The 23,534-nt window shown below is 38.0% G+C and overlaps 1 protein-coding gene across 2 annotated transcripts in view; it reads left to right on the forward strand.

Moving 5' to 3' along the window:
• Nucleotides 1–3,076: 3,076 nt before the first annotated feature.
• LOC124389943 (brain-enriched guanylate kinase-associated protein-like) overlaps nt 3,077–23,534 on the forward strand; it is a 32,412-nt gene continuing 11,954 nt past the window's right edge. The window contains exons 1-4 of one of the 2 annotated variants that reach the window (XM_046855551.1): nt 3,077–4,265; nt 7,699–7,727; nt 19,200–19,361; nt 20,415–20,481. In XM_046855551.1, coding sequence (XP_046711507.1) covers nt 3,591–4,265; nt 7,699–7,727; nt 19,200–19,361; nt 20,415–20,481 — 933 coding nt within the window. In that variant the 5' untranslated portion in view covers nt 3,077–3,590. Of the gene's footprint in view, nt 4,266–7,698; nt 7,728–7,819; nt 7,993–19,199; nt 19,362–20,414; nt 20,482–23,534 lie in introns of those variants that run through there. The other variant, XM_046855552.1, reaches the window with a different exon arrangement.

Consider the following 23,534-nt stretch of genomic DNA (forward strand, 5'->3'; position numbering starts at 1 on the left):
TTGGGAATTATTAATGTTCATGTTAACGTTAAATGAAGCAAAGTTGTGAAAAAAAAAGTTCCATAAAAATACATTTTTAACTTCAGAGGCAAGCTTTACTAATAAAGCACATAAACAAACCGAGAAGCTCCTATTAAATTGGATCTAGTCTCTGTATCATTATTGAATGTGATTCTTTTTCCTTCTGGTGTTCTGTAAAGCATCCCACTTCACATGTATATGCAGGAGGCTGTTGACATGGCAACAGTACAAAGCACAGCCACACAATCTAGGTTTCTTTAAAAAAAAAAAAAAGCGCACACATACAGACCCTGAACTACTTCACACACTCTCTGGACTGAACTCACAAGGAGAGAACAATCTCTTGAAGCACTCGTTCCTTTCAGTAACTGCTTCTTGCTGGTGAGGAGTAGATCCAGTAGATTTGCAGTAGATCCAGAGCTTACCCCAGTAAACCTGAGCAGAGGCTAGACGAATTTTACCCTGCTTGGGGCATTCATATTTCCCCACACATTTACTCACTCATTCATACCCAACCTGCCCACCTCCTGTTTTTTTAGGAGTAGGATGAATCCAGAGACCCCAAAGGTAAACACAAACACAAGAACAATAGAAAAAACTCTAGGTATTTCAGAAGTTCAGAATTAAGTCCAGGGCCCTGGAGCTGTTAAAGGGTCCATGTGACACCCCGTGCCACAGCAATTTTCCATCACATTACAGCTTTTTCCACTTACAGATATGATGAAATGGTATGAAATGTCCATGAAACGAGTTCCTGTTATTACTTATATATAATAAGCGCTAGAGAATAATCAGCAGTACCCTTACCAGCTGTAGAAAGAACATTACTCATAATCTTATACTGCAGTGCTCATGTTAGTTCTCACTCTCCAGTGTACTGTATTGTTTAAAGACTATAATCACACTCTTGATGTCACCCAAATGAGGATGGGTTCCCCTTTTGAGTCTGGTTCCTCTCAAGGTTTCTTCTTCATAACATCTAAAGGAGTTTTTCCTTGCCACAGTCGCCATGACTGCTCATCAGAGATAAACACACCATTTACCTTCACTGTTGATTTCTGTAAAGCTGCTTTGAGACAGTGTCTGTTGTGAAAAGTGCTATAGAAATTATAATGAATAAACAATAATAATAGCAATAATGTAGCAGGTTTGATCTCCTGATCTGGAGATTCCTTCTGAAAAAAGACACATATCTACATTTACTACACACATATTTCTAAAAATTCATTTATGTCAAGTGTTGACATAACAAATTCCTTTTTTTTGTTTTATACATATACAGTATTAGACCAGTATTATGTGTTCAAATGATTTTTTAGGGGAGAAAAATGCAAAGAAGCTAAAACCAGGAAATGTACACAAGCACCAGAGGGCACTGTAATACATGCAGAATTTAATTTGCCAGAATTACTTATTGAACAGTGTGTGTTCAAAAACTCACACCAGGGCTTTATTTTTCAATTTCTGAAGTGTTTGGCTCTGTTAAGCATGACATCTCATTAATTTAATTCACAGGTGAAAAGAGAACCTGAATATCAAACTTGAGTAAAAGTATAGGTCCATTACAAAGTTACCAATTCCAATATGACGTGAGTAAAAGTCTTCGAGTAACTGATTTGAACAGTACTTGTGTATTTGACTCATATTAAACATAGGCTCCGAGATGCACTGGTTGTCGACACCAAGACACATGTTAGTAAAAAACCAAAAACAGTTTGTTTTATTTCCTAAAATTCAAACCGAATTTTACACCTTGACACTGCATTAACCAAAATCAACACAAAAATTAAACAAAGTAGTAAAGCAATGTTTCAAAAAGGTGTCTTCAATTAACAAATAAAATTACAGTCTTGTGCCCCAAAGTAAAAGCACCAATAGTATTCAATGGACAAATAAAATAGCGATGATAGAATAGAAAATTTAAAAGTAGCTAAAAAAATAGAAAGCAGCCAAAAAATTGCTTAAGTACAGTAACAAGGTACATTTATTCAAACACTTTACACCACTGAGTAAATTCAAGTTATTACAATTTTATTTGTATAGTGCTTTTGACAGGGGACATTGTCTTAAAGAATATTTACAGACATAAAGCAGTTATAAAAATTAATGAAAGAATGTTCACTGCCTTTAGGTTTGTTCCTTATAATTGTAGGTGTATTCCTATTGAGCGAGCCAGTGGTGTCTGTGGCACGGAAAAACTCCCTGAGATGGCATTATCATCACAAATAATCCTATTTGGGTAAATATACTTCAAAAGAAAGTATTGCAGCAATAATAAAGGTGTGAAAGTGTGAGCAAAAACTTACCTGGTCTGTCTGTAGTTCACATAAACATCTGTATACAAGTAGATTAATACGATTTGCCCATACAATTAGTTAATTGTCATAATCTACAGGTGAAACTAAAGATATAAATGATTATATGTCACATGAAAAAGAGATGGCACTGCAAATAACACAATTCCAATAAATAATTGATTTGTGGTGCTCAGATTCGGCACCATGACTAACCTCTATCACGTGGTATCAAAGATCAATACCTTGCATTACGAGGCAAGTGACCTGGAAAGCTGACAGTTAGAGCAGGATCTTTTGGCCACTTTTAGCTTTTATTATACAAAAAGATATCGTGTAGAATGTAGGTCGGCGTGTGTATGTAACGAACCGATTGCTACGTATTGGCACTGATAGAACATGGTGAGTGGTTGAGAAAGTGTGTCAGCCTCACAGTCAGAGCCATGGCAGAGACAGCAAAATCCATTTAGGGCGAATGATGGCAAGGGAAGGGGCGGGAAAGCGAAAAAGCAATCTGTGCAGTGCAACTCACCATGCTGCACTTCCTTTTCGACACACTCTTTGACGTGTGGCCTTTAAACCAAACCAAAAATGCAGAAAGGATTATCAAAACCAGGTCCAGGGATCATTAACAATGGCTCTCTCGCCACCCAGGAACCACTCAAAACGTTGTTTAACAGGCAGGATCGTGGCTCGTGTTCTTCCATCGCTTCCTGTCCAGTGTTTTTGGCATGGCAGAGTGACCTAGAGGAGGACCCACTTCCACACTGTTCATCAAGTCTCTCATCTCCTACCTTACTGGAAACGCTTTCTACACTACATGCACCTGGATCCATTCTGGGTAACAAGGAATCAGCAGTCAGACTAAAGAGCTCAGTCTCAAGCCTACAGAACTCATTGCACAATTTAAAAGACTCATTACACAACCTCAAGAGATCTTCTTCTTCTTCTGCAATTCAAAGCGTCAAACCTGGCTTGTGTAATGCGCCTACCAATTTCCACAGTTCCAGCACTAGCTTCAGTAACTCCAGTTCAAGTTTGCCAAGCGGAAGATCAAGTGAAGATGACAGTTGGGACACAAACAGTTGGAGCTCAGGAGCCACCTGTCTACTGCGAAGCTCTATCAAGCAGCACAGCGAGGAGGTCTTTAGAGTCCGTGCCAGCTCAGGCAGTCGGCCTAAACTGGCGAGTGACTCGGAGTCTGGCCACCAGATCTCGGACCGCCAGCACAGCGAAAGAAAGCCAGAAAGCCAAAAAACCTCAGAGAAAGGACCCATGGAATATAAAGTCAATGTGCCGAGCCAGAACTCCAGTCATTACAGCTCTGCTGTTTCAGCACAGTTCGAACAGAAAATAGAAGCCAAGCTCAAATTTTCTCAATTTCTCAACGAAGTAACCTGCAGAGTCCTGGATCCTGAGAGTCTACAAGCTTTTGGTTTAGTACGCCAGAAAGAGGCATCTGTTCCAAGTCTGCCGTCGTCTCTGGCCAGTTTTTCCTTCTCCTCTTCACTTTCCTCTCAACAGTCAACACTTTCTAGCTCTCACGTTGGTTTAAATAAAGACCCTCTACCCAGCTTCTGGGAATCCAAAAAGAGTAACACTGTTCCATTTGTGACCCAGTGGAAAAAGTGCATGCCAAGCTGCAAAGTGCTGGATTCCACAGAGTCTCCAAACAGGGTGCCTAAAGAAACACTATTCAGGGAACAAAGAAGGAAAAAGGTCAGTGTACAGACAGAAGATGAGCAAAAATCTACCAAAGTTCAAAATAAAAAGAAGGAACAGCAAAGAGAAAAGGACAAGGCAGGGAGAACATCGCTGTTTATTAGTCCCAACCTAGGGCAAAAAAACGCGGTTGGAGGAAAACAACAGAAGGGGGTTTCGGTTAAGGAAGACTGCATTCTAAGGACCCTGGACAGCTCATCCTCACCCAGGATAGTTTACAGTAATTTAGTAAGTACTAATTAGCTGTGTGTCAAAACTCAAGAATCAAGCACATTTATATTCATGCTTTTCATTGTGCATTTTGGCAAGTGTTACTTGAAGATATTTTTAATCTTTGCTGTGAGTGTATCTAGAGCAACTTAACTAATTTGTGCATTTTTTGTAATGGAGGGTTAAGGGGGGTTGAGGGTTAAGGGGTCCTTTTCAAGAACCCAGCAGTTGCTGTTTGGTGGTGCTGGGATTTAAACTCAAGTCAATGGTCTTAACCACTGAGCTACCATTTCCATTTACTGGGAAGCGAAGAAGATGGTGATTAAAATACTACACTGGCGAACTGTCTATAAAACATGCACACAGCTCAATAATCTTGTGATGGAAGAAAAATACCCTGAAAACACTTTTTTTGACAGAGATTTATTGAGAAAACAAACAAATCATTGCAGACTATTGCTCACAAATGTGCTCATGTGCCCAGAAGTACATGATGCTTGGCCCTGTGTAATAACATAAAAAATCTACCCCACGGTTGGTTGTTCCCCTGCTTTCCATTACTGCTTTTGCTGAACCGTTTACGAATGATTTTGTGATCCATTCAAAAGGATATAAATAAGAATACGCTTTGTTTCATTTATTCAATCTGGAATTAACTTCCATCTGTAATGTTTCAGTTATATCTTTACACCCTGGTCCAGGTAAGGATTGTGGTGGCTCTATATCTCTATCCCTGGAATAGTGAGTGTGCGGGATGCACCAGGGATGGGATGGGATGGGAACACACATTCACATATAAATATGAAAGAAATCTTAGAAAAACTAATCCAACCATTAGGAGTTTGGGTTTTGGGGAGGTGGAAGGAAACCCAAGGAAGACCAAAAAACATGCACAAACACAATTTTCCCATCATATTCCCAGTGACAAAGCAAACAGACACTTGCCATGTCTGGAGCGTTTAAACGTTCTTAGTATTTGTACTAAGATATTGGATGTATAGGATCCCAAGTCTTTTCAGAATGTATTCTTGTCTTGATCCTGATAAATTAACTCAGCCTTTGCTCAGCAAACAAGTGACACAAAATAGATGTTCTGGCTATTCCTACTGGAAACCTTGTGTAAACTCCACAACAGCCTTGTGGATGGAATTAAATAGAACATATCAAAGCATTTCCTGTCCTATTAAAATACCAAAAAAATTTAAACGAATCACACTGCCAAATTGGCTGTTACACTAAATATTGCATGACATGACAGTGGGTGGATAGACGAATTTGGTTTTGAACTATTTGTATTTGTGTAAACAAGGTTACGTGAACACGCGTGTTATTGATTTGATCTACTGCACTGAATGCTAGGGGTGCATTTCTCAGGGGGAATCCATTGAAAAAGTACACTTGCTCTCTGATGTTTTGTAACCATGGCTACATGAGCCAGTAGGTGCTATGAAAGTGTGTGTGTGTGTGTGTGTGTGTGTGTGTATACATATATATATATATATATATATATATATATATATATATATATATATATATATACACACACACACACACACACACACACACACACACACAGGATAGAAGTTGTCATTTGTATAGCAATGCATAGTTTTAAAATATTTGCATCAGTAAAAAAACAAGTTATTTCTATATAATTATTAGTAAATGTGCTATACAGATGGTCCCCGAGTTACGATGGTTCGACTTACGATTTTTCAATCTTACGATGGCGAGAGCAATACAACAAAATTATAAAAAATATAATAAATTTCATGCAACTGGCAGCAGCGTAGCTGGGATGAGCGTATTTCTTGCCCTGTGAGTTGCCCCACTCTCACTAGTGGTCGACGGAGTAAAGTTGTCTCAGTGTGTATTTCTTTTTTCCGTTTCAAACAGCAATTTAAGTGATAAAAGCATGTCTTCCAATCGCGCAAGTATGTCTCTTACTGGTGGTGAAAAAAAGTAAAAAATGTATTATAAATCAGGCTGTCACAGTCATAGCACCATTATAATATTTTTATTTTTACTTATGAGGGGGTCGTCTTAACATATCTCCATCGTAAGTACAAGACTACCTGTACTTATATTATTTAGAAAATGACAGATGTCAGAACTTCTACCTGTTTGTGAAAGGGCTATGCATTAGAAGTCAGAAGTACTTAACTAAATTTATGATTTGCTGTCTGTGTGAACAAAGAAATAAAAGTGACGAACATCTGAGGGAGAAATAGACACATAATATGCCCTCTTATGTGCAGTTTGGGTGATTCTGTACCCACTGAAGCCTCAGAGTCTTGTTGCTTGGCTCACAAGAGCGGAACGTGCCTCAAGTTTAAGTGTGTTGTTTTATTGTGATATGCTTTTTTGTTCACTATAAATCCTTGGCTTGGGGAACATTTGGTTTCTCTACTATGGGCAAAACATTACTACAGATTTTGTTCAAGTTGGCTCTGCCTCATGAATAAGCACACTGCAGCCTAGCAAATGATCACTGTCGGTACAACAATGAGTCATTCTATTTTGCGTGTCTCTGTGTGTGTGTGTGTGTGTGTGTGTGTGTGTGTGTGTGTGTGTGTGTTTGAAGCTATCATACTGTTTTCCCACATCATCCAGAACTCCATATGCTTAGGGGTCATACTGATACAGAGATTTCATTGGAGCAAAATGTTGTATTTTAAATAGAGCATCATTATTGAAATCATATAAAATTAGCTTCTTTCATTATATACACTTTATGGACAAAAGTATTGGGACACCTGACTTTTCCAGCCATATTTTGTTATTCCCCAGACTTTTACCATACAGTTGTAAAGAATGCCTTTGAATGCAGAAGCATAAAATTTCTCTTCGCTTAAAATAGGAGACCCAAACCTGTTCCAGCATGACAATGGCCCTGTGCACAAAGCCAGCATGCTGAAGATATGCTTTACATAGGAGTGAAAGATCTTGATTCCCCTGCTATAGAGCTCAACCCTACTGAACATCATTGGGATGAATCGGAGCGCTAATTTCAGACTTTACCAGACAATTTACTTTACTAACACCCTTCTGGGTGAATGAGCACAAATATCCATGACCACCAAGACTATACTCCGCAATCTAGTGGAACATCTTCCCAGAGGAGTGGCGGTTATTATAGGAGCAAATGAAGACTAAATGTGGAATGGGATGTTAAAAAGCACATATCAATCTTCTCTAATATAGTACACAATCATTGTAATATCATGTTATTCTATCAATCATAAGTCCTGATTTGTCCTACCATTTTGTAATCCCAGTTGCCCAAATATCTGTTTGGCAGCACAAATGAATGATCTGTGTGTAATTAAATGTTTGATAAGAATTGTTTAATACATATAAGCACTACTTATAAGCAACTGATGTGGCATGCAGCTAAACGAGCAGAAGAAAAGGTGTAACCACTGATCTCTGTTTTTCTATTTTGTGCAAGGCCTCTGACGGAGCGACACGTGTCATTAGGTAAGCTGCTTTCTTTTTTATTTTTCCTCTGTGCTGTTTCCTTTCCCTGCTCCCTCCCTTTCTCCCTCCCTCCATTCTCTCACTCTCTCTCCCATTATCTCTCCGCTGCCTCCATCTGGACTGAGGGTTTTTAGTGCTTGCTAAAGCAGCTCTTGCTGCTGATGGAAGTGGAAAGGCTAGTTCTGATGCACGCTGGTCAAAGAACGGATATAGACACATGCATACAGTGAGCTGATCTGAAAATGAGACGTGAAGCTCACAAATGGTAAGTCGAGGAAGGCTTGCTTGCATGCATGTGTGTGTATTCGTGTGTATATGTGTGTATATCCCACAGGCTGTTGCACTACATTATGAATGAGTCCCATGTTTTCTTTGTTAGTCCAAGTTTGATCTATTGGACTTGAACTGTAATGGTGCAGTTTATAATTATGAGACATGCAATTGATTTATTACATTTATTGAGCATGTGTGTATGAATGGAAATGATTCTTGTATTGGAAGATGTAGCTTTACATCTGTGCTCTGGCTCAGTGTGGTGATACCTCATAAGAACGAATAATGTTTCTGTTATAACTTTCAGCAGAGAATAAGTGATCACAACTTTTTCTAAAATATAAAATGCAAAATATTGAAATTTTTGGTGATAATAAAAAGATCAGTCACTGATTCACCTGAAACTATGATTAAAGATCGAAATTAATTGTGATAATAATAATAACAGTAATAATAAAAAATAATCATTATCACTATTAATATTATAGTAGTTATTGGAAACTGAATTCAGTACACATCTTGATATGTAGTGTTCTCAAATGCAAAAGTAGCCTTTGTAGCTCCTTGTCCTCCACTCATGCCATAGTGGAAAGCCATGAGAAGCTTATTGACTTATCCATAGTCACAGAGAATCTTGGAAGACACTAAAAACATTAGGCATTGAATCTGAGACCAAAGAAACAACTCTAAAGGCTCATATTGTTTAGCTTTACAACATAACCTGTGATCGGTAGGTCTGTAAATAGGCTTTGACTTGTCACATATACACCGACCAGACATAATATTATGACATCATAACATAATAACCTGAATCCTAACCCTAAATTCTCCCTTCATCATGGCACCTGTTAGTCGGTGGGATATATTATGCAGCAAGTGAACATTTGGTCCTCAAATTTAATGTGTGAGAAGCAGGGAAAATGAGCAAGTGTAAGGATTTGAGCTAATTTGACACTGAACAAATTGTAATGACTAGCCGACTGGGTCAGAGCATCTCCAAAACTGCAGCTCTTGTGGGTTGTTCCTGGTCTGCAGTGGTCAGAATCTATCAAAAGTGGTCAAGAAAGAAACAGTGGTGAACCGGCAAAAGGGTCATGGGCAGCCAAGGCTCATTGATGCACGTGTAGCTTAAATAGCTGAAGAAGTTGATGCTGTTAATGCTCGACGGGTCAGTAATGTTTTGGCAGCAAACAGGGGACCTACACAATGTTAAGAAGCTGTGATCAGCCATGATACAGCACCGCTAGAGCAGAGAGAGTTAAGTGCTGGGGTATGAACCCATGAGTACTGTTATAATAGTGGTGTGAATTCTGTGCATGTAAAACACATCAAGCTTCTTCAAAATCAACCAAGAGAGGCTCCAACTTCCCTCGGATCGCAATCTGATCGAGAGTCTGTGGGACGAGCCAGACAATGAAGTCTGATCCATAGAGGCTCCACCTTTCTGCTAACTTTCTGTGTTCTCATTAATGTAGGCTGATAGGGGTTATTCAGAATCTGCTCCTTAGTTTATGTAGAATGGTGTGAAAAACAAAAAATATCAAGCAAATGGCAGTTTTGGGGGTAAAATTAACTGAATTAGATGATTCTTCTACACTGTAACCTCAGATTCCTGACAGGAGTGGAACCAGTCTCATGGGTCAGCGTGTTGTTTATTTTTTTACTTGTTTTTTTTTTTAGTAGGAACCCATTCATAAGTAAACTTGTTTTTTAAATTTTTTTAACTGAATTATCATTATTTGTTTAGTGCTGGTAACAAACGAACACGGTCACGAAGCTGCTTCACAAGAAATACCAAAATAATATCTTTGCTATGAATGCTAGCTCTCCTAAATATTTCAGCTAAGTTGTACTAACGATACAGCAAAATATGTGCGATAATGGCCTTTTGTATGGAGTAGTGCTTTTAAACAACACCTTAAAGAAACAATGTACTGGATTTGAAAGGTTACATGATAAAAACTGCCAGCTTTACTTCAAGATCTACGTTGCCAGATTGATAAAAAAAAGGGGCATTCACAATTTTTCTTTCTAAAAAAAAAAAATTAATGACACTCAAAACCCTGCATACACTACATTTCAGTAACAAAGATAAAGAAACAGGACACTGCTAACCTGCCAGCTAGTGCTGCATTGCTGCATGGGATATTCTCACAAATCCATTTCCAATAAGTTGCCAACTCCGACAGCCCTTTCATTCATCTTTTCTCTTTTGTTTGTGTGACTGAGATTACCCCTGAGGTGAAGAAATGTCACACCGCCTGGCAGCGGGCTTTGGCTTCTTATTAACAAGGCAGCCAAATAGCCCGAGACTACCCTAGAGGGTAAGGAGTGAAATCTCACTTTAATCCAGATAGCAAAGGCACCCGAGGCAACAACACTGCCGAGCACAAAGAGTGTGTGTGTGGCAGTGTGTCTAGGTGTCCTGGAGTCTTTAGTAATATGGATTTAGCTGATAAAGAGAGAAGCCTGAAGCGAAATGGCAAGAGTCAGCTGTAGTAGAAAAATGTGTGGGCTCAATTATGTACAGAGGCTCTGTCCTATATGCTAAAGTTTACCTATAGCAAGTGTTCTTAATATAATATTAACAATATTCCATGCAAATGTACTGAATCCATATATTGTTCTGTTAATATTTGGTCATTTACACATAGGATAGCGTTCTCTGTTAGTTTCCTGCATAATTATACGTTTAATAATACATTTAATTATTTCATTTGCTTCCTTCTTGCTATGATAATCTTTTTACTGATTTGATTGGGAATTAATGACCTTTCAGCATTTAGAAGTAAAAAATCGAATCAGGCATAACATTATGACTGGTGAAGTGAATAGCACTGATTATCTCTTCATTATGGCAGCTGTTAGTGGGTGGGATATACAGTATGAGGCAGCAGGCGAACATTTTGTCATAGTTGATGTGTTAGAAACAGTAAAAATTGGCAAGCGTAAAGATCTGAGCGAGTTTGACAAGGGTCAAATTCTGACGGCTAGACGTCTGGGTCAGCGCAACTCCAAAACTGCAATTTTGTGGGCTGTTCCCTGTCTCCAGTGGTCAGCATCTATCAATAGTGATCCAAGTGAGAAACAGAGGAACCGGCAACAGGGTCACGGGTGGCTAATTGATGCACGTGGAGAGCGAAGTCTGGCCCATGTGCTCCAACAGACAAGCTACTGTAGCTCAAATTGCTGAAAAAAATCATGCTGTTAATGCTTGACGAGTCAGGACTGTTTTGGCAGGAAAAGGGGGACCAACACAATATTAGGCAGACGGTCATAATGTTATGCCTGATCCATGGCCATAAAGTTTTGCCTGTTCATTGTGCAGTGTTGCCTCTGAACCTTGTTCCTTGCGGAACCTGAAGCCATTGGTTACAGTTTAGCATTTTGGTTCATAATTTAATTGCATTTTTCAAATGTTCACATAAAGACCCAGATATATGTGGTTGTTTTTAAATTCTTTCAGAGTGGGTAGTGCTGCTAAACCATGCTGTTTTAGACTCTTATGAATTATTCAATCATCGCTGCATGCATCTTGTACACAGAATAACAAAGAAACTTGTGGCCAAGTGGAACCATGTGAACTGGAAAGAAGTGCGTACAGACAGCTTAGAGGATCTGAAACAGCATAAGCTAAAACTATTTTAATTATTAAATGTTTATCATGCCAGTAATAGGTGATAAACCAGGATCATGCTATTGATAATCATAGAATACTAATACCTGTATATGCATACAAGATGAGGTCAAATGTCAAAAGACTGTAATAGACTGTAATGGCTCCTACAAATTGTACATGGACTTTGAGCCTTGAGAGGCAACCAATTATTTCTAGCAGAGAGGACACTTGTATCTACATTGTTGGATTTAACTGTATTAGAATCTAATGACACTATACCAGAGGGTAGGTTACTATGAATAAAGTAAGATATATGTGGTATTACAGCCTTGATCATAAGTTCTACTTTTTAAATAACCTCAAAGTAAAAGACAAAAAAGAGAGGGAAAAAGAGTAGGCTGAAGTAAAAGTGAAAAAGCAAAGGACTTTTTTTTTGAGGAAACAATCATGCGGCTTAGCTGTAATGAGGTAAGGCATGACATAGGCATAACATGGTTGTCTTATGGAATTGAACTAAATGCATAGAAAGTGTGCAGTAGCTACGGGACCTTTACAGTACTGTAAATACAGACGTGGACAAATTTGTTGGCACCCAGTGGTGAGCCGTCAGGGCCAGCAAGGTCTTCTCTGAGAAACGATGACTTACATGTTTATATATATATTTGTCCATTAATATGTATAAAATTATTCCCAATAGTCCATTTTCATAATTTCATAGTCCTACTCCAAGGCCGCCTATAATTGGATAGTCAGAAAGCGCACTAGTCAGAGCTCGCAATCCGCATCCGTAGTGAACTGCACAAGCTCAAATAAATTCATGTGGATTTAATAGCCTTTCATTCCACAATGTCGGCCACAGGTGAAGAAATTAATTTGATTGCAGACACATTTACAAGACAGACTTTTCAAGAAAATCTAGACATCCTGAGGAAAGGTCATCTAAAACAGTTCAAAACAGTTGTTAATCTTTTTCCCCCAGAAAAAAAAGCAATGCACAGAAAAAATGCACAAAAATGCACTATAAACCCGGAGACATTTTATGATGTAAATTTTTATGCTTCTGCTAGAGATGATGTATGGTGATGAGGCAGCTGTGGCTACAGTGAAAGGAGACTTGTTGAATTGTGTATATTAGATTTCTTGATTTAGTAATGTCATTTATTCTCACTGTATGAGTTACCTGTCTGTGATACCGAGCTCAGTTATACTGTGTTTCTGCATAATTTTTCTGGTTTCTACAGTATAGCTGTTGCATCATCACGATGGTATTAGGAGGTGAATTGATTCAGGCACCGTTGAAGGGATAGGCATGAAATGCTCGGCCTGACACTGTTGGCACCCCTCTGCACCAAAAAAAAGGACCCTTAATCCCCTTAACCCAATATTCTGTTTTCATGCAATTTAGAGGCTTGTTAGCAGAAATCACTGCTAACAAATGATTTCTGTAGCTCTTAGTGAGACCTCTGTACCTGTCTCCAAGTAGTCTGGTCCACTCTTGATGAGTAACTTTCTTCAGTTTAGTCAGGTTTTAAGGGGGGTGTCTTCTACAGCTTGCAGGTTTCACTCTTTACAGAGATGATATTCCATAGAAGGCCACTTCAGGATAGCCTGTTTTTAGTGTTTCTTGGGTGTACTGTATATAATGCTGTCCCATGAGATGCATCCGTATCTTAAAGAGTCTCGATCAAGCTGTTTGGACATGTTTCCAATGCTGTAGGCCTCTCATCCTCAAATCCTGCCAATTCATCCTGATACTACTCTCCGGTCCTCATCATTCTAACTATAGACCAATAACTGTTCAAAATGATTTGACAAAAAGACAGGAGGCAGAGCTGGAGGTGGCAGAGTTGAAGATGCTGCGAGTGATGAGGATGGACAGGATTAGAAATGACTTTTTTAGATGGACTGTGCAGGTAGGATGTTTTGGAGACAAGGTCAGAGGAGATTGAGATGGTTTGGACATGTGCAGAGGAGGGACATGGGGTATATCATTAGAAGAATGTAGAGGATGGAGCTGGAGGGAGGGAAAAAGGAAGGCCAAGGAGGAGGTTTATGGATGTGGTGAGGGAGGACACCCTTGAAAGAGGCAAATGTGGAGGACAGGGTGTTATGGAGAAAAATAAAGCGTTAGTTTTAAGCTCATTTGTCACACTTACAACAATATCATGTGCTGAGCTCCCAGCAGGCAAAGAGATGATCGTGAATGATGTGTTTTGCGGACGTTGTGGAAAATGTTCACTGATCTTGATTCAATATGGTACACGGAATTATGCTCATTCATAAGAGAAAATAATTCTACTGTTATGTATTCGACTGTGTGATGATTGCAATGTGTACACTCACATAAAGAAACAGAACTTGTATACTCCTATGTACAGGAGCTAGAAATAAGTACGTAACAAGTTATTGATTGCCGTTCAGGAGCTCACATATAGCAAAGGTATTTTGTCTAAAAATGCAAAAAGACGTATAGAATCTGGTGAACATCTTTGTATGTATATGTATATATATGTATATATATATTTACACAATATATGTGAGCACAAAACTGGATTCTGGAGTGGTGTTTGCAACCGTTACACATACACAAGATGTTCAAATTCATGCAGACTACACAAAGGTGTCAAGAGTCCAGAAACCTTAGAAGAAATGAATTGAGCCTGCAAATGCAGAAAGTTGCAGGATATGAAGAAATGATATGAAGAAATTTGTTTGCTTTAAAAAGCAAAGCCTGCAAAAACCCCGGTCAATGAAATTTCGCAGAATAGAGACAACTCAGTTTAGTTCAGTTCTTTATCATCCACTTGGGAGATTTGTTTATTAGCTGGGTTTGCACATGATTAATAAAAGACTAACAAGAAGTATACGGTAGCTATTGTAAAAATACAAAAAAACACATACTAATGATTTGCACATGTACTGTATGGTTTTTAAACTGGCAATACCCACTGTCAAGCATTTAAGAGTTGGGTTCAAGGAATCATGTGAAGTCATGTGTACACATATTTGAACGGTTTAACTGAAAACCGGGCATACATTTGCTGAAGGAAACGACACTGCATGAAGAGAATCCTTGTTGTGCTCATTTACAGCGTTGCACCATTACAGTGTTGTAGATCTCCAGCAGAGTTGCAAATGGGCAGAAAGCTCAGGTCAGTGGGAAGCTGAAGTTCCCTCAAATAATGAACATTTGCACCAAAGCAAAAAAACAAAACAAAACAAAACAAAAACCTCCTCAAACTCAGACTTGTGACAGCAAATAGTCTCAGAGAGATCATCTAGGTCTCACGCAGTGTTCAGTTCTGTGCACATGTCAGCCTTTTATTTTCAAACCAATGGTCATTCAGTACTTATTGTTAATTAATTGGTATAAGACATTTTATTTTCTATCAGTCAGGTTTTCTGTTAAATGCATTTTCCAATAATTATTGTTATTCCTCATAAAATCACACAAACGTCTTCCATCAGGCTCTCTGGATCTACTCTGGAATCAAGTGAATGTCTTTGATTGCTGTCTTACTATCATTTAGCCACTCTCAGTCCATGATGCAACAGAAAGCAAGTGTTGATCAAAAGAAAACTAGTAATAAATACTAGACAATACACACGGGTGACTCGCAGACGTTGTAACTCCTTGGTTTCTTTCATCTCATGAAGCGTAGAGTGTGATTAGACACCATGTGTCTCAGGGGCTCCTTCAGAGATCACAATCAGAGATGGAACAGATTGGGAAAGATGGATGTACAACGTGCCTGACTCTGAGGAGGATATTGTGGAGTTCATCGACGGTGGAATTTTATTAACACGCAATTAATGCAGCACGCATTTTTGTTTGACCGTTTTTTATTAAAGATATGAAAAGAAATAAATATAGAAGAGGCCAAATTAAAACCTTCAACACAACACATTTATTCGTAATGTCTCTTCTTTACTCAGATATAAAAAAAAAAAACTCTACCGAATTTTTTAAAAATTATTAAACATTTGTTTTACTGATACACCTTAAAAGTCTTAAAACAAGCACCAAAATCTGCCATGATACATACATCTGGCAATTAAAACCTGGTTTGGTGTCCTGATAATTTTTTATGTAATTTACGAAAGTATTTTTTATGAGCTGTCCTTTCCAATGACTACTGGATGTACAACATGTAGTAGTAAGAAGATTAGTATCACCCTGAAACTGAGTTACAGTACAGTGGCCAGGGTCATAGAGGCTTTCCAAAATGTGTTCCATTAAGAACAGGCCTCGCAAGTGTCCATCAAAGAAGTTGAGCCCTCATGCTGTACGTCAGGTGCAGAATCTGCTTAAAAAAAACATACGCATGAGTGCTGCCAGCATTGCTTTAGACGTTGTAGAAGTGGAAGGTCCGATTGTCAGTGCTCAGACCATACGCCGTACACTGCAAGAAGTTGGTTTGCATGACCGTCGTCCCAAAAGGAAGCTTCTCCTAAAGCTGGCTCACAAGAAAGCCCTCAAACAGTTTGCTAAAGACTGCCTGTCCAAGTGCATGAATTACTGGAACCAATTCTGTGGTCTGATAAAATAAAACAAGATAAACTTGTTTGGCTCGGAGGGTGTCCAGCATGTGTGGCAACGCCCTGGTGAGGAGAAGATAGGGGATAGAAAATACAGACAAAGAAGGTTTATGAAATGTTTTCAAATAAGAGTGTAACGCAATGTCAAAACAGCAACCTTTAAGTTGGATCTAATGTTTGGGAAGAGGTGAAGTCTGCAGAAGCCAAATCTGGTGAGTAGGGTTGGTGCAGAAGTGAGTTTATGTTGTTTCCTGCGAGAAAATCACGTGTGAGGAATTTCACGTTTGCTCCTTCTTCTAATTTGCTGTCCATAGTGAAATTGCAGATGTGTTAATGCACATGGTAAGAACAGCTCTAGTTGCATGGGTCCTGATGTACACTGGACGATGTCTTCTAGTACACTGACTTATGAAGGTCGGTGCTCTGTGTGACTGTGCGTGCAACCTTGTGCTGTCATCTGTTGGTGTGTTACAAAACTAGTCCCAATACCATCTTGTACTGCCCATTGTATACTGCTGCATAAATAGTGTTATAGAATGAACAGTTACTTAATTGTAGCTGGACATAAAATTAAAGTCATTCAAGTCATTCTTAACAAGCTATATTGAGCTATAAATGTAATTAAAATAAAGGTCTGTTGGTTGATTTTATATGCACTTTCTAAACATCCTATTTCAAAATTATAAAAAAAAAAAGCCACTTCTTTGGGAAAATGTTCCACTAGATTTTGGAGTGTAAATGTGGAGATTTGTGCTCCTTCAGTCACAAGGGTGTTAGTAGATGTAGGGTGAGGTCTGGGTGCAGTCAGCGCTCCAATTCATCCCAATAGGTATGATGTCAGAGCTATACAGCAGGCCTCTCAAGATTTTTTCTTTTTATAAAGTTGTCTTTGTTACAGTTTAGGAAGAACCACATTTGGCTGTTTTCACTTCCTGGGAATAGAGTATATGGAAAAAAAGTATTGGAACACTGACTTTACCAGCCAAAGGTGGTTCTTCCCTAAACTTTTACCACAAATTTGAGGCACACAAAGTATAGGGTGTCTTTGTTTTCTCTTTACTTAAACTAACCTGTTTTCTGGATTGTGCTTAAATTCTATCCTATATGTATTTTTAATGTAATAAATGTATAGAATACTGTAGGTCTGACAAAATACTATAAACAAATTAATAACTTATTAAAATTGTTGTTCAGGGTTCATCAGTCTGTACATGACGGTAGCAGTGTTTTCTTTTCTCTCTTTTTTTTTATCAGGATCAATCCTGACAGAAAATTACTGTCTGATATGGGAAGGAAAACGTAGGGTTTGCTTTCACACCAGGGAATAACTACACACAAGAAAAAAGTGAAAAGTAACATGAAAAAAATATATATTGGGAAAACTTCACAAAAAGCCTCTCGAAATGGTTGTAAACATCAAAAAAGGAGGTAAGAGTAAACAGAATCCAATTAAAAAACAAAAAACATTCATCATCATAGCAATTTCATCTTCCATTAACTAAAGTGTTGATGAACTGAGCCTTGGAGACCCCAGTGGATGTTTACTCATGCCATTCTTCCAAAAATCTCACCTATGCTCTTTATACTGTATGTTCACATTATGTGGACACCTGACCATTTAACATCCCATTTCCTATTAGATTCTTAGTTAGTTTGGTCCATTTAAGTCAAGTCAAGAAGCTTTTATTGTCATTTCTACCATATAGCTGACGCAGTACACAGTGTAATGAGACAACATTCCTCCAGAACCCTGGTGCTACATTAAACAACATAGAGCTACATCACACAACATAAAGTTACATAACAGAACACAGAGCTAAGTACTAGGACTCAATCACATAAGAGCACGGGATCTGATTTTCGGAAGAAGGCATGGCATGAGGTTGGTGTTCCGATTTATTCTAAAGGTGTTTGAGGTTCATTCAGTGAGTCTAATTTCTTCTAGAACTTCTTGACCTCATTTTGTACACAGAGGCAACACCATTCTGGAACAGATTTCTAGACAATTTTGTACTTTCAGCTTTGTGGTAACCTTTATATGGTCAGGTCATATACAGTAGCCAAGCTTGTTATGGTTGAGTTGTAGACTTGCTTAGGAGGACCAGCCTGAAATACATTGATAATAATCTTATATTTTCTATAAATATTTTTTGTAGTGTAGAGGATTACCATATAAACTACATTGTTTCCAATGTAACTCAAGTTTATATTCAGTAATAAAGACAGCTAGAGTTTATTGATGGGAAATAAATATATATATGTCTGACCTTGGTGGGCTGGAACCCCAAGATTGGTCTGTTTAACATAGATGATGCTGCAAAAGATGGGAAACGAGTGCCCCCTGTAACAGATCTAAAGTTGTGTAAATGAAGAAAAGCACGGTATAGGCTGCAGCCCAGGTATCAGGATAACCAATCAGCACACAGTTTTATGGCTGACTTAGACCTGTTAAGTTAAACATTCCTGTAATAGGTATGTTGTAATTTTAAAATCGATGACACAATGACAATTTCAGACCCCTCCATGATTTCTAAGTGGGAGAACTTGCAAAATAGCAGGGTGTTCAAATACTTATTTTCCTCACTGTATATTATACCTTGAGTCTAATCTCCTTATAATCTGTGCACTATTCTGTGTTTTATTCCGACCTCTCCCACACTTTCCATTGTCTTATACCAATTAAAACCTCTAATAGCAATCCCAATCACTTTCCCCAATTAAAAAAAAAGAATTCGGTTTTCCTGTTAGAGTGAAAGAACCTGTTCTAGATAATTAAAAGCTGTGCATGTTTTGCCAATTAAGGGAAATCATTACCATGCCATCTTCATTTCTCATTAAAGAGCTTTCCTGAGCTGCTGGGTTTCATCAAAACTTTCTGTTTTACACCTCGATTAACCAATCTTTTCAGTCAGAGTTGCATATTGCAATGAAATGTATTATTTACTTAAAGGTGGCATGCAGTGTATGCGTTTGGCTACTCAGAAAGCAGTAAATTAAAGTCAGAAGTATAAGATTGTCTTCAGATGCTTGTATATGCGCAGTTCATTGCAGGAACAAAAGGAGGACCTACGGAAGCGGCTGACCTACACCACCCATAAACTGGAGATGCTGGAGTGTGAGTTTGATGCCACCAAGCAGTACCTGGAGACGGAACTGAAACGGGCCCAGGAAGAGCTGGAGAAATTCACTGACAAGCTACGCAGGTTTTCTCTTTTAAGATTAAACAAAGTACTGAACAGGGCTACTGGTTGTTGAAGCTGTGGGGAGAGGAACTCATCCTGGTCCTGAATGGTCATTCAAAAATCTCTTCATCATGCATCACTCAATCTAACCTGCCGAAATAATCGATTTAGGAAGCGCAGGAAGATTATAATAGTTGTGCATTCTTTATGAGACTTCCTGAGCAAAGCAGATGGTCAGGATTAGTTTGCACACAAACCCTTAATAGCCACATACAGAATTTGCTGCATACGTTGGATTTTGTCTAAATAAATGCTTCCCGAGTTCCTGAGGAGCTCAGCAGCTGTAATGCCTGATTATTCATAGCAAACAGAGTCATCTTTTCCCATGTGAAACATTTCTGTAGCACAACACTGCCATCACCCTGTAAAGTGTGTAAAATGAACAGCTCCTCGTTGCATATTTAAAGCCTGTTTAAAGCTATTAAAAGCCAGAAACTACTGTTTAATCAAATTTAAAGCATTATAATGAATATAACTTTAAACTAAATTGCATTATTATTTAACTGAACAATTTAGTGGTGTGTGTGTGTGTGTGTGTGTGTATTTGTGAAAAAAAAAAAACCCAATGCGCAAGCAGTATTATGAGCTTGATTGCAACAGACAGGCCTTGTGTAATAAAACTCCTTCATATAAAACTATAAATTACCACCCTCAAAGCAAAAAAAAACAACAAAAAAACAAAAAAACAATAAAGTGCTTCTTTTTCTCGCCCCCAAGTAAATGAGCACACTTTCACAATTAACTTGAGACCGGATGCTTGAAAAGATAAGATTAGAAGGTCACACACAGCGTTTCATTAACACGCTGGAATCCCACCAAGAGTAGAATCTGGTTTGTGCTAAAAGAAAATATAAATACACTCAAGTGCCTTGCAAAGAACTGAAATTAAACCCATAATCATTAATCATTTGTGCCAGGATTTATATCTGTGACGGTATTCTCTGTGAATTACTTTGAGCAAACCAGTGAAGTATTACAAATTATTCTAACTTATCTTATTCTATTTGCTTGCAGGATACAAAGCAGTTATACAGCACTGCAGAGGATAAATCAGGAACTAGAGGAGAACTTTAACCAAAAGGTGAGACACCTGTCCAAAGGATAGCTAACTAACATGTTATACATTAACAAGGAATCTCTGGAAACACATTTGAGAGCTAGAGTTAGCAAAAATAGATCAAGCTAAATTTTGGTGCACTGAATAAACAAATCAAAACACAGACGGAAATCTGACATTCTGACAAGAAGCACATAATATAAAGGAAAGTACTTGAGAAGTAAAATGCTATGATTTACAGGCCGATGAAATTCAAAGATTGGTGAAGAATACTAGCTACAAAAGTGCAAAAAACATGGCATAGCTGAATATGTGAGGTAATGGTAGTTTATTGAAGCTATTTTGGAGCACAACACTTCATAAGTGGCAGAAGTTTCCAGGTACAGATGTTTCTTTTCACCCCATACATGTCTGCCTATTTGTGTCTATTACATCCTGTCTGAAAGCTCAGGATATATGCAGCTAGTGTGGTCAGCTAGCACATATAAATCAGCCAGAGTTGGGTTTCCCTCTATACCTCTATATCCATGTCCTGTACCCCCTTCAACCTCCTCAATAGCAGGTCAGTATTCATTTAATAGTTAAGACCCCTCTAACAGAAAGCCAAACTAAAAAAAGATCTCAAGACTAGCTAGCAAACACTTCAGGAAAAAGTGATGCATTGTGAATTTCTGACTGGAAAATTGTCAGTTTAAATCCCAGCCCCTCTTTGGCCTTCAAGCAGGTTGGTTTTTTTTTTTTTGTACACTGCTTCATTGTATCCTGTATCCATTTATATCACCACATGGCCATGATGATATAAATGTACTTAAACAAAAGAGCAACTTTGGCTTTAAGTTTGCTTTGTATGTATAAGTAATTGGCCAGAAGACTCTGCCGTGTTTTTTTTTGATGAACCCTGGGTTTCTATCTGAACTCATATTAGCCCCTTTGTGAAATAATCAGTTGATCTTGCAGTGAAAACTTTTCACAACAGAAATTGTCTCAAAGCAGCTTTACAGAAATCAACAGTGAAGGTGAATGGTGTGCATTTATCCCTGATGAGCAAGCCGTGGTCATTGTGGCAAGGAAAAACTCCCTTAGATGTTATGAGGAAGAAACCTTGAGAGGAACCAGACTCAAAAGGGGAACCCATCCTCATTTGGGTGACATCAAGAGTTTGATCATAAATCTTTCAACAATACAGAACACTGGAGAGTGAGAACTAACATGAGTACTGGAGTATAAGATTATAAGTAAATGTTCTTTCTACAGTCTTTGGTATAAAAGTAGGAGCTACTGAGCTCAACATTTGTGATCATCACAGATCCAGCAACAGCTTCTCCATGCCAGAGCCTTTAAACACTCCAGGAGGTCCAATGTTAAAACTCCACACATATAGTGGGATCCAATTGGCACTGGTACGTCTCTAGATGGTTCAGGATGTTTGCGAGTAACTCTAATGTTACTATTAACACACCAATCTATTAATAGAATGATATTAATGATTCAAACACTGATTGACATTTATTAAAATTATTATAAGCCCAAAACCTTCTTTTTAACTATTTTAAGAAAATCATTCAAATAAGGCCACAGGTGTTGTAGCAAGCTCGAGTCAGGAGTTTCTTCCATCATTCATTCCTCTCAAAATGTTCTGCTTGCTGTTGAACTGATGCTGAACTGTATGTTCGTGCTGAGTAGATACCAGCAAGCGCAAAATAATGTTCAAAACAGAGCACTCGCTCTACCCTGATTGGTGGCTTGCTGCGTGACCTGTTTTTATCGACTCATAAATAAAAAGATTTACAATTCTCGACTCAAGAAATAAAAAAATTACATTTACTTCGTTACTGTCCACTACTGATTAATTGACATTTTAGCAAAGTTTTACATGGGTAAATCTCAATGACCTTTAAAACTGAACACAAGTTATATATGCATTGGACAACCACCAAAACTCCTCATCATTTATAACCAGTGCTGGCTCAGAGAGAAATGGCCCTATGACAAGGGCATTTCTTTTAAATATTACATTATATGGTCATTCATGCCTTGTGAAGGTCTTTATCAAACACAATACATTTCTATTCTGGTGAATGTAATCTATGTAGGATATAATCCCATCCACAAGGCATGTAGGATCACTAACTAGTTTATTAAACTTAAAAATGACATATGATATCATATGCTATGGCCTTCAGAGTCACCAGACTTCAAAACAAGATATTTTAGACTCCATCATCAAACCTATCATCTGAAAACTGCCAACACTTCACGCTTCACAGCATGTTTGCTGAATCAAAAGCCATACTACTTTTAGGAAAACTTTTCAGAAGAATTATGTGACATTTACATCCTTTGCCTTGCTCTAGAAACACAACTAAAATTCTTGCAATGTAAAAGTCCCTTTTTTTTCCAATTTTGGTAGCCAGGAACAAATTTCTATCCTTCAAATAAAGATAGCCAGCTTAAGAAGCACTTCTCATTGCGACTGTAGCATCTTTTCATTCCTTGAAAAGCTATTTCAAAGAGAAATGTTCCTCATGCTGCAAGTCCCAGAGAAAAATCATGAATGAAAAGTGAAGGTGAAAAAAACATCATTTAAAAAAATGTCTATTAAGCCATGATAAGTTTGTAGGAAAAAACAGCACTAGTGTGTCTGGATGGGTGGTGAGGACTGTGATGGAATATAAATTTAGAAATACATAGGAAGTTATTCTGAGTTATTTTTTTTCCCATTACATAAGGAATATAGCTATGGAAATACATTTCTATCTTTTCCTATTTCCTTTAAAACTTATTTTCTGCAGAAATGTCAAAAGTTCATACATTCTTTACTTAAATAGAAGTACAGATACTTATGTTTTAAAAGATAATGGTGAAATTTAAGTAATGCCTCACTTTTTCACTCAAGTTAAAGTAAAGAAGTTTGGGCTTTGACATGTACTTAAGTAAAGAATACCCATTTCTACTTCCTGTTTAGTGTCATGCTGGTCACTGGACCTCACGTCATATTAATATATTGATATTAAATAATTTTAAATGTTGTTTTCTAATGAATGTATCCCATACTTTTTTGTTGCCTTCTGCCCTGC

The sequence above is a fragment of the Silurus meridionalis genome, chromosome 8 (genome assembly GCF_014805685.1).
Source record: "Silurus meridionalis isolate SWU-2019-XX chromosome 8, ASM1480568v1, whole genome shotgun sequence".
In the NCBI taxonomy this organism is placed as follows: Eukaryota; Metazoa; Chordata; class Actinopteri; order Siluriformes; family Siluridae; genus Silurus; species Silurus meridionalis.